The sequence below is a fragment of the Salarias fasciatus genome, chromosome 23 (assembly GCF_902148845.1).
Source record: "Salarias fasciatus chromosome 23, fSalaFa1.1, whole genome shotgun sequence".
Classification (NCBI taxonomy): domain Eukaryota; kingdom Metazoa; phylum Chordata; class Actinopteri; order Blenniiformes; family Blenniidae; genus Salarias; species Salarias fasciatus.
In genome coordinates this window covers 15,630,617-15,644,331 of record NC_043766.1, presented here as the reverse complement: position 1 = coordinate 15,644,331, position 13,715 = coordinate 15,630,617, and the positions used below count along the sequence as shown (strand labels likewise).

General features: G+C 38.7%; 1 protein-coding gene across 30 annotated transcripts in view; it reads right to left on the bottom strand.

Moving 5' to 3' along the window:
• Positions 1 to 11,561: 11,561 nt before the first annotated feature.
• The window catches only part of adgrl2a (adhesion G protein-coupled receptor L2a), a 103,228-nt gene continuing 101,074 nt past the window's right edge, over positions 11,562 to 13,715 (bottom strand). For 23 of the 30 annotated variants that reach the window (XM_030083199.1, XM_030083200.1, XM_030083209.1 and 20 more), the window contains one exon: positions 11,562 to 12,780. In XM_030083199.1, coding sequence (XP_029939059.1) covers positions 11,939 to 12,780 — 842 coding nt within the window. In that variant the 3' untranslated portion in view covers positions 11,562 to 11,938. Of the gene's footprint in view, positions 12,781 to 13,395; positions 13,449 to 13,715 lie in introns of all 30 variants that reach the window. The other 7 variants (XM_030083218.1, XM_030083220.1, XM_030083222.1 and 4 more) reach the window with 4 other exon arrangements.

Here is a 13,715-nt window from a genome sequence, read left to right as displayed (position 1 = left end):
ATAAAGGTGAATAGATAGTAATTCATAATACCGATAAGTCAGGGCTGTGGAGCATTAGTCAGTGCTACCAAGTAAAAGACATTTTTATTTAACTGAATAATATGTGTCGCAAAAAATCCTGCTGCTCTCAGTAATATCCTGCCTAAAATCATTGATATAATTACTACTTGAGAAAATAGGACAATCATGCAAAGATAATTATGGTTTTCCAGTCACATTGCTGTTGACAGAACTTTCTGTGTGTATCAGATGTGATGAATATCACGTTTTGGAGCAAACTCCAGATTTAAATGAATAACAGATTCACAGCATTCCATTTGTACGTATTTGTTGATTAATCTGTACATTTACCACACAGTAATTCAAATATGCACATGTTCTTTAACATATCTTCTTTAAGCAAGATCTCTTTTGCAGGTGTTAAATTAAGCCATTAATCAAATATGTTTTCAAGGGAGGTGCAATTTTTAGGTAAATAAAACACACTGATTGCTTGCTGATTTACTATTGTGTGTTGCAATTGGTTTTGTTATATCACTTTCAACTAACAAGTGGCTTGTAAACCTGCTCATGCCCAGAATCATGAACAAGAGGAGCATTTCAGTGCTGTATAATCACCTCGCTTATTATTCAGAGTAGTCTATCCACTGTTGATTAATGCCCCCGAGCAAATATGTACAGAGGGCCTGGTTAATCTGCTGTGCTGTTTTAATCAAGTGGACCTTTGTTTTGTCCAGCCGTATATTTTGTCCACCAACCATGCACTTTTACATGGTCATTATGTATTGATCGCTGTAGACGGAGATATTCTGATAGACTTAGCTGCTTTCTACTTCCACCCACTCTCCTCCGCAACATCACCTTTTACCTCCGTCCGCTCTCATCTTCCTGCACATCTCTCCTTCCTGGAGCATTCAGACACCGTCTGGGAATCCATACAGTATTTTATCATGCAGTAGTGTCAGTGGGCACCCCTGTCAGCTGCCCTGACCCCAGCGGACCTCTGCCACTATCGACCAAGTGACCCAGTGTACTGTTGAGGGAAAACAACATTTCCTGCAACTGTGGCGAGGTCTCCAAGCAGCGAGAGAGGAACCGGCAATCTGAGTGACACCGGGTGACAAACACTTTGAACTCAGACAACAGGAAATTAATGCAGGGAGCGCAGCTCAAGGCACAACACGCTGCATGCAGCACACTTAAATTGACACGTCTATCCAGATGACACATGTTGATACTGTGGCTGTGGCCCCGGCTTCACTTGTGATTCTCTGCATTTGGTTGTCCTCCAACGCTGCTGGCACAGTGGCCACATAAAGAGAGACCCTGCAGACACTGGTGCTGCCCTCTGAATACAAATGTAAGTGGCTGAGTTTTTACTTCCAAAAACAAACCACTACATGGCATCAGCAACTCAATAAACCTAATGCAAAAATAGGATTGGCAGATGTGCTATGAAATGACCCCATTAAAAAACACAGAATGCAGAGGTTGAAGTTAGCCAGAACGGGATGTGATGGTATCAGGTTTTTGGCCCCGGGACTCCTCTGGAATTTAAGTGCTTAATCTTGTCTGTCTGCTGAACCAGAAAAAGCTGTTTGTTGGACTACATCTACACTATAGTGTTTATTTTTTAAAATGTAGGCTTACTGTGAAAATGGCTTTTGTTCACACACACAAACACACATCAAAAACAACAATAACAACAGCAGTGTTTTAGTAGGTAACTAAAACAAAGAGGGTCTTGGTACATCCCCTATTCACTGGTTCCTATTTTTTATTTACAAAACTGCAGAGTACAAAAAGCATCGGGTCAGCTGACAAAACGCACATATGTACCGGTTAATGGCGTCTCATTGGATATTCTGCCTTTCAAAATGTGGTGATCGCAAAGGTGTCGACCCTAACTAGGTTCACCTATGCTATTGTTTTTGAAAGGATCATTTTATGTACTGATGCCCCAAAGTAGCATTTTAAAGGTCGAATGCTACTGTAGTCTGGCCAGAGGGCTAAAACTGACTCTTTGTTTTTGCCTATTCCTGCTAACCTCCTAAAAATGGCCTGCAGTAATAATATAAATGTTTTATGTCCATCTTTTTTTTTTTTATTTTTTTTTTTTTAGGTTGCACTAAACCAACAGACTCAAAAGCGCACAAAAAGACCATCCTGTGATTCTTCCAAATTTCAGTTGAGGATCTAATTTCACTGATCTGCAAGTCACAGCTGTAAGCTGTAACATCAAAGTGAGTTGTAATGTGGCTCCTGGTTGATATCACCTTCAAGCTGAAAGCCCTGATGTAGTCAAGACAAAACAACCATTCAGCATCTGTTCAATTCCCCCTGGCTGTGCTTTAACACATTTGAACAGTACATGTGCACAAAGGAAATATTGCAGGTCCCCACAATACAGACAGCAAAATGAGCATTTGCCGTAATGATTGCTCCGCACTGAAGGCTTATGTATTGAATTACAAAGTCAAGCCACAGCCTGTCATTAAAATGATATTCCAGTTAGAACATCTGCAGTGTCGGCCAGACTTGTGCCGTACATAAAGGGGGGATTTAATCAATCAGGTGGCACAGCCACCATATTCCATTACACTCATCTTTATTGAAATAGATTCATATTAAAAGTCTATTTCCAGGGCTTCTGCTGAAACATGTAATAGGCACCATTCATAGGGCTGAGTGTCAATACTATGATTATCACAAATAAGCTCAAAGCAATCTACCCTTTTGTATTAACAGAGGAATGACTCAGAAGGAGGAAGCTTGCCTGACATTAGAGCATCTGATCATTTAAATCTATTTTTGATTGTTGGAGATATGAAACCCCGGCTCAGATATCATTAATTGCTTGTCCTCCTTTTTTTCAGTCAACATAATGCTTTTCTCTCTTCCCATGTGCAATGTGATCCATTGAATCTGAAATGTAATTTACATGATTGAAAAGACGTCTTATTGTCATTTGGAAGACACCAGACGTAGAAAGTTTAAAGAGGAAGTTTTAAAGGTCATACCAGTAATTTCATCAGCTGAGGAAATATTTTTGAATAGACTTTGGTGTGTTCCTATCTCGATGCAACAATGGCACGGCACAATATACCTCTGCAGTACCATCACACACCCTTCCACAACAATGTGCCACATTCATGTTTTTATTCAGTTTCAGTCATTCAATGCGAATACTGTACCAATAATTTTAGTTGATTACATAGTAGCTTTTCATTTACAGTTTTACATGATGACAAGTATTTTTTAGTCTTGTAGAACTATGAATTTTAGTTGGAACACCTTGGTGGTTCAAATACAATTTATTTGTATATGTATTTAAACACACACACACACACACACACACACACACACACACACACACACACACACACACACACACACACACACACACACACACACACACATACACGGATGCCGTCACTGCTGATGTCTGAAATAAATCATTGATGTGAATAAAGAATGTGCCACTGATTCCTTGAAATGCATTCGCATTTTAATAAAATGAAAATCAGATTACATCTCACAACACTTCACTCATGCTATATTGAAACTGACCTCCAGTTCAGTAGACATTAAATTACACAGCATACTGTATATTGTTGTGTTATTCTTTTTCAGATGGGCTTATCTCCTCCAGTTTCATTACTTTAGGTATGCGTATAATTGCATTTGAACATGTGAACTGGATGATTATATGTTAATAAATCAAATGACCTAAACTTGAAACATTTCATACACAAGAGGATCTGTTTGTATTTTTTTCAACACTGGCCGAATTTGGACCTTACATTTTACTGGTTAAATAAAGCAAAAAAAAACAAACAAAAACAAACAAACAAACAAACAAACAAAAAAAACTAATAATGTGCATAAAATCTTATCTGTCTTTATTCTGTTTGAAATGGAGGAAAAATGGGAGCAAGCTGTGCATTTTGGCACCCCAACCAGTTATTTGACTAAGACAAAGTACTATACAAATAGGACAATGACAACACAAAGGCAATAGAAGTAATATGACAAAGATCACATGGAAAAAATGTTCTTGGAGATATATGCATGCGCACAGTTTCTGAGACCCTGCGGGACCACTTGCCCAGGATTAGCATGACAAGGTTCCTTTGCAAAGGCTCCTCTGAATCTTAACAAGAAACTACAATCCAACAGAGACATTCATAATATATTTTATATCTTCTCTTGCACATTTGCCACCAGCAAGGAAACTCAGAATCAATATTCTGTTCCAATGCACACTGATACTCAAGGTTACATCTGTTTTCCCTGTTTATCAATTATAAAGACAGTACAGGGCCATAATCATGTAACGCATATTCTGAATATAGATTACATCTACCACTATGACTTACCGTTGTCTTATCCAGGGTTTCACAGCATATTAGCATGGAGTTATTATGCATTTTCAGAAAATTACATCACTCCATGAATTTAGTCTTGTTTCTGGAGAAAGTGTGGAACAACTATATCATGGTAGGGGTTTTTTTTTCCAGGTTTTGATAGAATATAATGCTAAGAACAGATAAATTGGAAGGTGCTTTAACCATTTCAATTGAGGAACAGATACATTGACTATGTGTGTGTGTGTGTGTGTGTGTGTGTGTGTGGTGTGGGGTGTGGGGGTGGGGAGCGCGGTACAGCGGTTATGAAGATTTAATTACAGGGGCAGGCAGCTAAAAGTGATAAAAAGGAAGGCTGCCATTGATGTTTCTGTTTAGCATTTAGAGAAAAAATGGAAATAAACTTTAGTTGTTCAGTTAATTTTTTTTTTTCATCTTGCGATGTTGATGATGTTATTTATTTTTCTCAATACACAAAGACATCCTAAGCAGGTCAAGTAGGGGAAAACATGACCAACACTGAATTTCATTGAGACACATTTCATTTTTGTTTTTTTTTTTTTTGTTTTTTGCAAATGTTTTAAAGCAATACTTTTCTTTTTGAGGGCTATCACTGAATTGACAATTTGATAGAAGAAGATTCACTGATAAGAAACAGTGATTACTGAGTTTTTTCTTTTTTGCATGTGTAAAAAAAACCAAAAACTTTTCGCTTCAGGACAATCCATCTTTTGTCTTATTAACCCTCCAGCTGGCACATAAATATGAGGAAAAAAAAGAAAATAACAAACTGCTTTCTCTGTAGTGATAGTTTTGTTTTTTTTTGTTTTAGAGATCTGAGATTACTGACTTGCTCCAATATGAGAGTCACAACAAAGTGTTTTCCCATATCGGCAAATGTCCTTATTACAGTAACAGCAGTACTTTGAGTGTAAAGATGTAAGTAGTTATCCCACCTACACCATTTGCTTCTTAAGTATCTTCAAGACGGAATAAGGTAGGTGAGTGGCCATTAGGTTGTTATATATTCCTTCTCTTCTCGCCAAATGATGAATAGAGATGTTGACGCTGTGTGAATATAGCAAGATAATGAAGTATTCTGCATGAGACTCAGCATACAGTGGCTTGTGAGTGGGAGTTATCTACATTGGCCTGCGGAAGCTTGTACACAGCAGGAGATCCTGTAGTTATTGCTTGAGGCTTCCCTGCGGCAAGTGCCAATGAGTTTATCAGACGAATATTAGATTTACTGATGAGATGGAGCCTCTCTGCTGTGAATGATCTGAACATGAGATGTGAAGAATGCTTTGTCTCCTAAAACAAAACACTAAAATTCAAGACCAGACTGACACATAACCCATGAAAACTATTTTCAAAAAAAAAAATTATAAAGATTTATATTGTTGTTTTTATTATTGACATGGTTGTTTGTGAAGTAAAACAGTAATACTCATGATAGTACTGACATGGTATAGTTGCTGTTATGTTGGGAGTGTATGGATGCTTGTTTTAACAGCCATTTGTCCTGTAAACAGTTTCACATGTGTTGTTTGACATTTGTTAAAATAGAAACTTAAATATCTAAATACCTTTAATATAATCATCCTAAATTTCGATACGAACGCTGAGTTTTGTAATACCTACATTTTCTTTTCCCTTGTTTTTTATTTATCTCTTAATTAAACAGAACAGTCTCTTGCTTGTGTCACAATGAATGAAACTATCATAATGAGATTAAAATGTGATCACTATGGAGCAGGATTTACTGATTTATTTTTAGATGCTTGGAGGAATTGCTGAGGATTTGACCCTTGATGTTTTGTGGGTCACTTTTAGGAGAGTCAACAATTTGAATTTTACTGGGTTGAAATGGTCAGGTAACTCTATCTGCACAGAATATTTATGCAGATTGAAAATGTAAAACGAATATTTGAAAGAAATTAATAAGACAAAGCTAAATATAAAAGACTGGAGAGTAAAATCAATAGATGGAATAAAGCTACAGTCCAACACAAAACATATTACACAAATGTTTTCAGCCTTGTTTTAAAAGAACTGAGCTTTAGTCGTCTTGCAGTTTTCTTGGAGCTTGTTCAAAATATTTGGAGCCGAGAAACTAAAAGCAGCTTCTGCCTGTTTGGTTCTGACTCTTTAAACACAAAGCAGGTTTGAGTCAGACGGCTTGGATTACATTACACATCAGTAAAAACGAAACACCGTCGCTACGGCCTCAGAAAGCTCTCAGCAATGTGTTGATGATTAAGTGACCATTTTATATTTTTCCTTTAAAGGCTTTATTTCAGTTCTTCTGACAGGTTGCGACAACAAACTATTGTGCACTGATACCTTGTTGTGAACAGTGTGTTACCGCTGTCTGTGGTTCAGCTGTGTTTAGTTTGGAGACACTAAGAAAGGCACAGAAACATAGTCCAATCCTAAATTTCATCCAGGTTTTTACCACTTTTCGTCCTTCAGAAGTAACTTTGATAGCAACAGATATATGACAGCATACACTGTGGAGCACTCTTTTGTTTTATGTTTCAGTGAGTTGTCTAGAATAAGATTTCTTTCCAGTCGTTGCAAAAGTGTATTGAACATAATGCAAGAGGATATCCATTAATCTCAATGGTTCAGAATCCACCCACTCATGTTTTTGTTACAATATTTCTTATTGTGATTACAAGGACTTTGGCAGGTCTCACCTTCAAATTCACTCACATGATTTAGCTGTCCCTCCTTGAGGTAAATAGGAACTCTGTGCACTGAAAGGAAATGGTTTATTTCATCTTCTTTTTTTTTTTAACTGAGCCAGTTGCTCTCATCCTTCTTTCATTTGAAATCCTGCATCTAGTAATTTCATAATTATGGGAGGGGATTATAACGAAGGCAGCTGGAGCTGCAGGTTAATTGGATTTTTCACCTCGACGGGACCGGATCTAAGTCGCCCATGGGCCACAAATCTGCACATTTGAAGTTGGGGACAGGACAAAAGAGGCTTGGGGAAGAAAAGAGTAAGCAGTTAAAGGGTCCCCTTTGACTTCAAGAGTTGGGTAAGTTACTTTTGCGCTGCCAGTTACTGTTTGTGGCTTCAGAGGTTTTTCCTTTGCTTGTACACAATCACTTTCATCCACGTTGATGGCATCTATAATTGGCAGTGTTTCTCGTTTACAGGAGTTACTGTTGAAGGAGCTACTGCAGTGGCTATTGATAACCTCAAAGAAATCCCAAAGGATTTGAAAAGGAACTTCCTAAACTCCACTTTCAACAAATACGTGAGTCTAGACTTTCAAGATCAGTCAGAGTAGTCATTTTTACGTAATTTAAAAACATGCTTTTGTTAGATGATGTGTTGATGCCTACAATAATAATAATTAAAAAAATGAATAAATAAAAACATGATCAAATTCTGAAATGTTTTAAGCTGGTGACATTTTTGACTTTTAAAAAAACATTAAAAATTAAATGTTCAATAAAGTTCCACAAGTAATTGCTCTTATAAAAAACATTTATTGTTTTTCTTTCTGAAAGAGGGCACACGCATGCTGAAGACCCTTAATACATTCTGCTATGTGAAGAAGAAGAAAAAAAAAAAAACAACTCTCACCCATAAAAATTTTTCATCAACAGGAAAACGTCTTTCATGCAGTTGCATCATATCTTACAGAAGTCCTCAGATCCTGGAATTATCTCTGACGTGATAATCACGGCTCCACAATTCCCACTCTTTCATATCATGAGTGTGTTTAGTCAATACCACATCTGTCTTTAGAGTTTCACTCCAATTGTGCTGACAGCATTCTCTGCTTTCTGTTTCCAAGGGCTGACTCGCTCCTCTGTGGGAGGAACCGAGCTCGCAGCCCCTAAGCTCGTGGCCTACTTCTGAATCAATGTTTGACAAAGGGCTAGTCTCTCCCGGAGCAAACGACGGTGAATTAGAGAGACTCTCGCGTGGTGAGATGGCCACACGCAAACCGAGGGGGTGTCGAGTCCAAACACTCAGTCACAGGCAAACAGTTGATCCGGTGTCAGTTTTCCCTGCCCCTAATAATGAAAATAAACCGGCTTACCCACCAGGTTTTTTTTGTCCCATGTAAGGTTGCTGAGTGAGGAGAAACGCACTGCACTTAGTAAGAGGGGTGAGAAAAGGGTTGGCAATTAATTGTTTGTCTGCAGCTTCAGAAGAAAGACTACTGACATCACTGAAACATGAAGCTCCTCTGTTAATGCAGATTTTATTTTACAGTTTATACAGAATCCTGCACTGGAAGCGTTCCTTTCTTCCACGATCACAGAAACCGAATGAGCTGTTGAGGGACGACTTTTATGTGCACAAACACCATGAAAAAAGACGAACTTGCAATTGGGAAAAACCTTTCAGGAGGAGGCATTGATTTCTGCATTTACTGTTGTGAAAACAGTGTGAATTAATACATTCTGCAGAGGTAAAATTCAAATTTCCCGTAGACGTGAGATATCTGACTTTTTTTTTTAAGGTGGTGGTCAGTTTGTTTCCAATAAATTCTGTTCATGTTACTGTTAATATTCAAACTGCAATTTCATACTTGAATTACCAACCGTTTCATAGCCACAGATGAGCTCATGTAAAAACCCAGCACCAAACTGAATGTAATGAAGGGCAGCGAAACATGCAGCATTCTTTGAAGAAGGACATTATGTGTTGCTTAAAAATTCCCAATTTCTTTTGTGAATCAGCTGGAATAAACCAGAGACATTTAAATGAGTAAAAACAATACTGAGAAGTAAGAACAAAAAAGTCAAAGGCCATTAAAGTCAGGATTAGTTTAAGGGTGGAGATATTGGTGGTGGTGGCGTTGGGGTCTAAGACATAACTGAAGCGCATTATTCATTTATTTCAACATAGTGAATCTGGAAAAAAGTATGGCCAGCAGCAGGAATGCTGTGGCATTCAAATGAACAGGCAATCTAGAGGCCACATCTGCTCAAAACGGCAGAAACAAATTGTCTTGTATACATTTTAGAATTGCTTTAATTACAGCTTACTTCTCACAAGCAGAATGTGTTTTATCTTTCAGATTAGGGAAAATTTTCCAAGTAGTTTTTTGGGTAATATACATTTAAACTCAAACTACTGAAGCTTTTGTAAAACAGTCTTGCATGTTATACAATGCATAATGGAAATCAATATGATTTTTTTTTTTGTCATTATTATGCATGTCATTTATGCCTGTCATTTCAACAGTCAACAATCACCGCAACACTTGATTCCAACTGACATTCAAGGGGTCTGCACAAAAGATCACAAATAAGAACATAATTCTTCTGCAACAATTTGAAGCCTCAGATAATTGCACAAAATGTCACATAATTGTTGAGAAAGTCAAAACAACACACAGCCCACACAGCATTATGTGCAGTGACATAAAGTGCATTTTTTTCCTCCAAGTTCTGAGTCATTTCCTTCAATGCCAAATGGTAAACAGTGCAATTTCCAGCTATCCTGCTGAGAGCTGTCACTCTGCCTCAACTGGTGTTATATTAAATGCTTCATAAATTAGCATTACCTGAGGCATAAAGCGTACAGGAACTGACTGTGGGATTCAGCGACAGCAGACATTAATTAGAGCAAATATGTGTCATACAAGGCCATATTATGTAGAATATAATTTTACAACGGCAGCCAAGTGTAACATTGACCCCTTGTTAGGTCTGTGGACATATTTCCACTCCCACACAGCATTAGACCAACATCGTACTAGAAGATTTCAACAGGCCCAGACCCTTAAATGGTGCCAAATTTTCTTTTTGCTCATTCAATAATATACTAAGTGGACAATGCTTTGAACCAGTGTCATTTTTGAACCTTTATTAGTGTTACAACCACACAGAGGAACATTTACAATGCAATTTTCCTACCTGAGTTTCTCATCTTTGAATCACATGGAAAGATTTGGCTTCTGTAACACATACGGTGGAATGAGCTCTCTACTCTGCAGCGATTGAAGAATTAGCACGGAAAAAAAAAATAAAAAATGAATCTTCTACAAAATAAATTTACTAAAACTTCCCTTTCAAGGTGCTCGGGACTTGCTTATAAACCTGAGTCATAGGTGTATTTTGTCCATAGCAAAATAATTCAACCTGTTTTCTCAAATAGTACCAAAAAACACAAAAAGCATTAAAAAGCAACTGACATTTGACAAAAAATCTCACATTTATTTTATTTGTTAAACAAGTGTTGAACTTTACATCAGTCTTAAGTGATGAGCCCCTTGGTAACATGTTTACATAAAAAAACATGAGCTACAGTACAGCATGTATACCAGTGCTGGAAAATATTCACACATTTCCCATTTATTTTTTGGAAAGATTTTTAATAAATAAACTATTCAAACCCAAGCGGAAGAACTACATTTATAATAGAAACTTTATTGTCAAAAGTCAGTTTCATTTCAGTTGCGCTCGCCCATCCCTCTGTCATGACTGGTAAAAAGATCTATTTCGACCAGAAGTACACAAAAAAACTGTGCAATGCATAAATCACCTAAACTGGGTTTTTGCATTCCCATTTCACTAAAGTAATGCCACTTTGGCAAAGTCAAATAAACTTGATGGGCGTCATCAATGAAACTCAATAAGCAAAAAACACTGTTCACAAGTGGAAAAGGTGATAATGCATCTTTGTAATCTGTTGACTTCTTTCTTTTTATAAGCCTTTACGTTCAAACATACTACCATGAATGAAGTGTTGGAACCATAAACACACGGTATAACATATGTGCAATTTCTACACAATAGTTTCTCAAACGTTAAATTTTGCAAGTAAAATGTTTCTTCATATTTATGGTTTCCCAAGAATTTTCGTTTTACACTAGCAATACAACAAAATATATATTTTAGCCATTTTCCTTGACAACAGTTTCAAGGTACAGTTGAGAAAATATAAGGCCAGGGGCTTGATTGCTAGTGGTTATACAATCCAAACTTTGTGGTGATGGAGATGGACCAGGACCTTATATTCCTTTTCTAACAGTCTGATGAGGAACATTTTACAAACGTTTCCATGTCCTGGTCTGGGAGTGTCCGTTTGTTTACAATAGAAAAACAGGCTTCAACTAGGATGTTGGAGAGTGTATGTACAACCTCTTGATGGGGAAATTGCTGATTGAATGTAGTCAGTAATGTTTCCTTTTTTTGTATTTTTCATTGTTTTTGTTGTTTTTTTTTCCGACTTTCGTACCTTAAATTTATTCAACAGCAGCAGCACATTTAAATACATAGTTGGCTTGTCTTAAAATTGAAATTCAACTCTGCATTGTATGTACAGTCTCATTAAAACTTTGCACTGCCATTGCTGTGCTCCGAGTCTATTGGTCTGCAGGAAGGGAGCAAGAGTGGCATGTCTACAGTGGGGGTGGGGGTGGTGATGCCAATGAGGAAGAGGAGGGCTGCACAAGGCAAGGGAAGGTGATGCTGCTTCGGGGCTCTCTTCAAAACTGAAACGAGCACATCCCTTTCCTTCAATAGTGCGTGTTCCTGGAGGTCGGGGAAGCAGACGTAGAGGAAGAGGTGTTGGGATGATTTAAATACATTTAAAGGCTTGTCACTAACTGCATCTGTCCTTCTCTTACATCGCCCTCAGGGATACAGTCCTCTTTAGTAATGGGGATAATATAACCATCGCTGCTTCCTCGGCCTATTTGGTAATAGGCTTGAAGCTGGTGACCAGAGCCCAAGTTAGGCATGCTCTTGTAGTAAACGTCCTCATTCTCGCTCCTCTTGGAGGGGGACAGGTCCTCCACCACGTCGGGGCTGCTCTCGGGGTATGGAGAGTCTCTCAGATTAGGCATACTAGTGTACAAAGAGTCTCGGTTCGGGGACTGTAGATTATCATCGGGGTTGGTGGGCGTCAGCTGGCTGACAAAGGTATCCACTCCCCCATCGGTCCTCACCTTCTTCTGGGGTGCGTACAGAAGAGAGTGAGTCCGCTGGGGGATGAGCGGTGCCTCCAGCTCCTGTTGATGGTGCAGCTCGAGGCCCACGGCATCACCCATGTGCACCAGCGACGAGGCGTCAGCGACGATGGCGTCATCATCACTGCTGCTGCCACCCACCACCGTCACCTTGGGCGGAGCCCGCTCCGTGTGGTGGTGATGGTGGTACTGCGGCGGCTGCTGGTGGTGGGGTGGATGATGTAAACTGTGGTGCTGCTGCTGTTGGTGGCTTTTGTTACAGGCACGCAGGTTGTTGTGTACTAGCTCGGAGATGATCATTTTCTCGAAGGCAGCATCGTCCAGACTGAGGCCGCAGTCTACTACCTGCACACTGTCGCCAAAGTCCCCATTACGGAGCGAGTAGCTATTATTAAAGTTACCATTTAGCGGTAGAGTATCCATTGCACTTGTATCCCTCACCGCACTGTTCAGTGAGTGCCCTGGAAAAAAAGGAGAATGTGAGGGTATTTTACATTAGTCAACACCAAGAACTATAAAAGAAAGGAAACAAATAGTTTAATGCTGTTCAGGATGCAGTTTCACATAGACTCAAGTAAAATTAGGCCATGCCAAAAATCTGTTAGTTAGGGCACAATCTTTAAACATACAAAACATCTGCATGCATTATTTGCGATGAGAAATCATTTTACTTTCTCACATATACATTTGGACTTTCCCTTTTGAAAAATGCTTTCAAATGAGCAGGGCATTGTGCGTTAGAGTCTGCCACACATGTGACAAAGCAATGAAAGAGATCCCAAACAACATTAATAGACAAACTGAAACAGTAACCACCATCACAACACACAGGGCAAAAGTAGATGTCCACAAGTATGAAGCCACGAACGGGCAAGCTACAACACTTGGAGGTTTATCTAGCAACTAATAGGTTGGATGTGCTGGAGTAAGGAAAAGAACAAAGATGGGAGAAATGACAGACAGAAAAGGGAGAGTAGTAATGTGTCAACATGGGACAGCCATCTTTGTTCTCACTACAAGGGGAGCCCACAAGCAGCACTCCACCATCACCACACACAGCAGGTGAAAAGACTCACTTTGGACAACTCACATCATGTTTGTCTGCTCAGGCTATCTGGTCTAAGAGCAGCTGATGTACAAAAGAAAGTAAAATGATTTATTGTAACATGGAGAATCACTCAAAAGAACAACAAAATGTAAAGTAAAGGTCTTAACTGGAACTTAGCAAGAGCAAGGGTTCAGCAAATGAAATAAACAAGCATCAAACAGCTTTTAATTTCATGAATTGAATGCCAGAAGCTACTTTTTTTGGTCCCTTTTTCAGGGGAAGTTTGTGCTGGTGCACTTGCTGTCCATTATTTGGCAACTTGGGCACCCTAAGCTGGCAAAGGTCAGA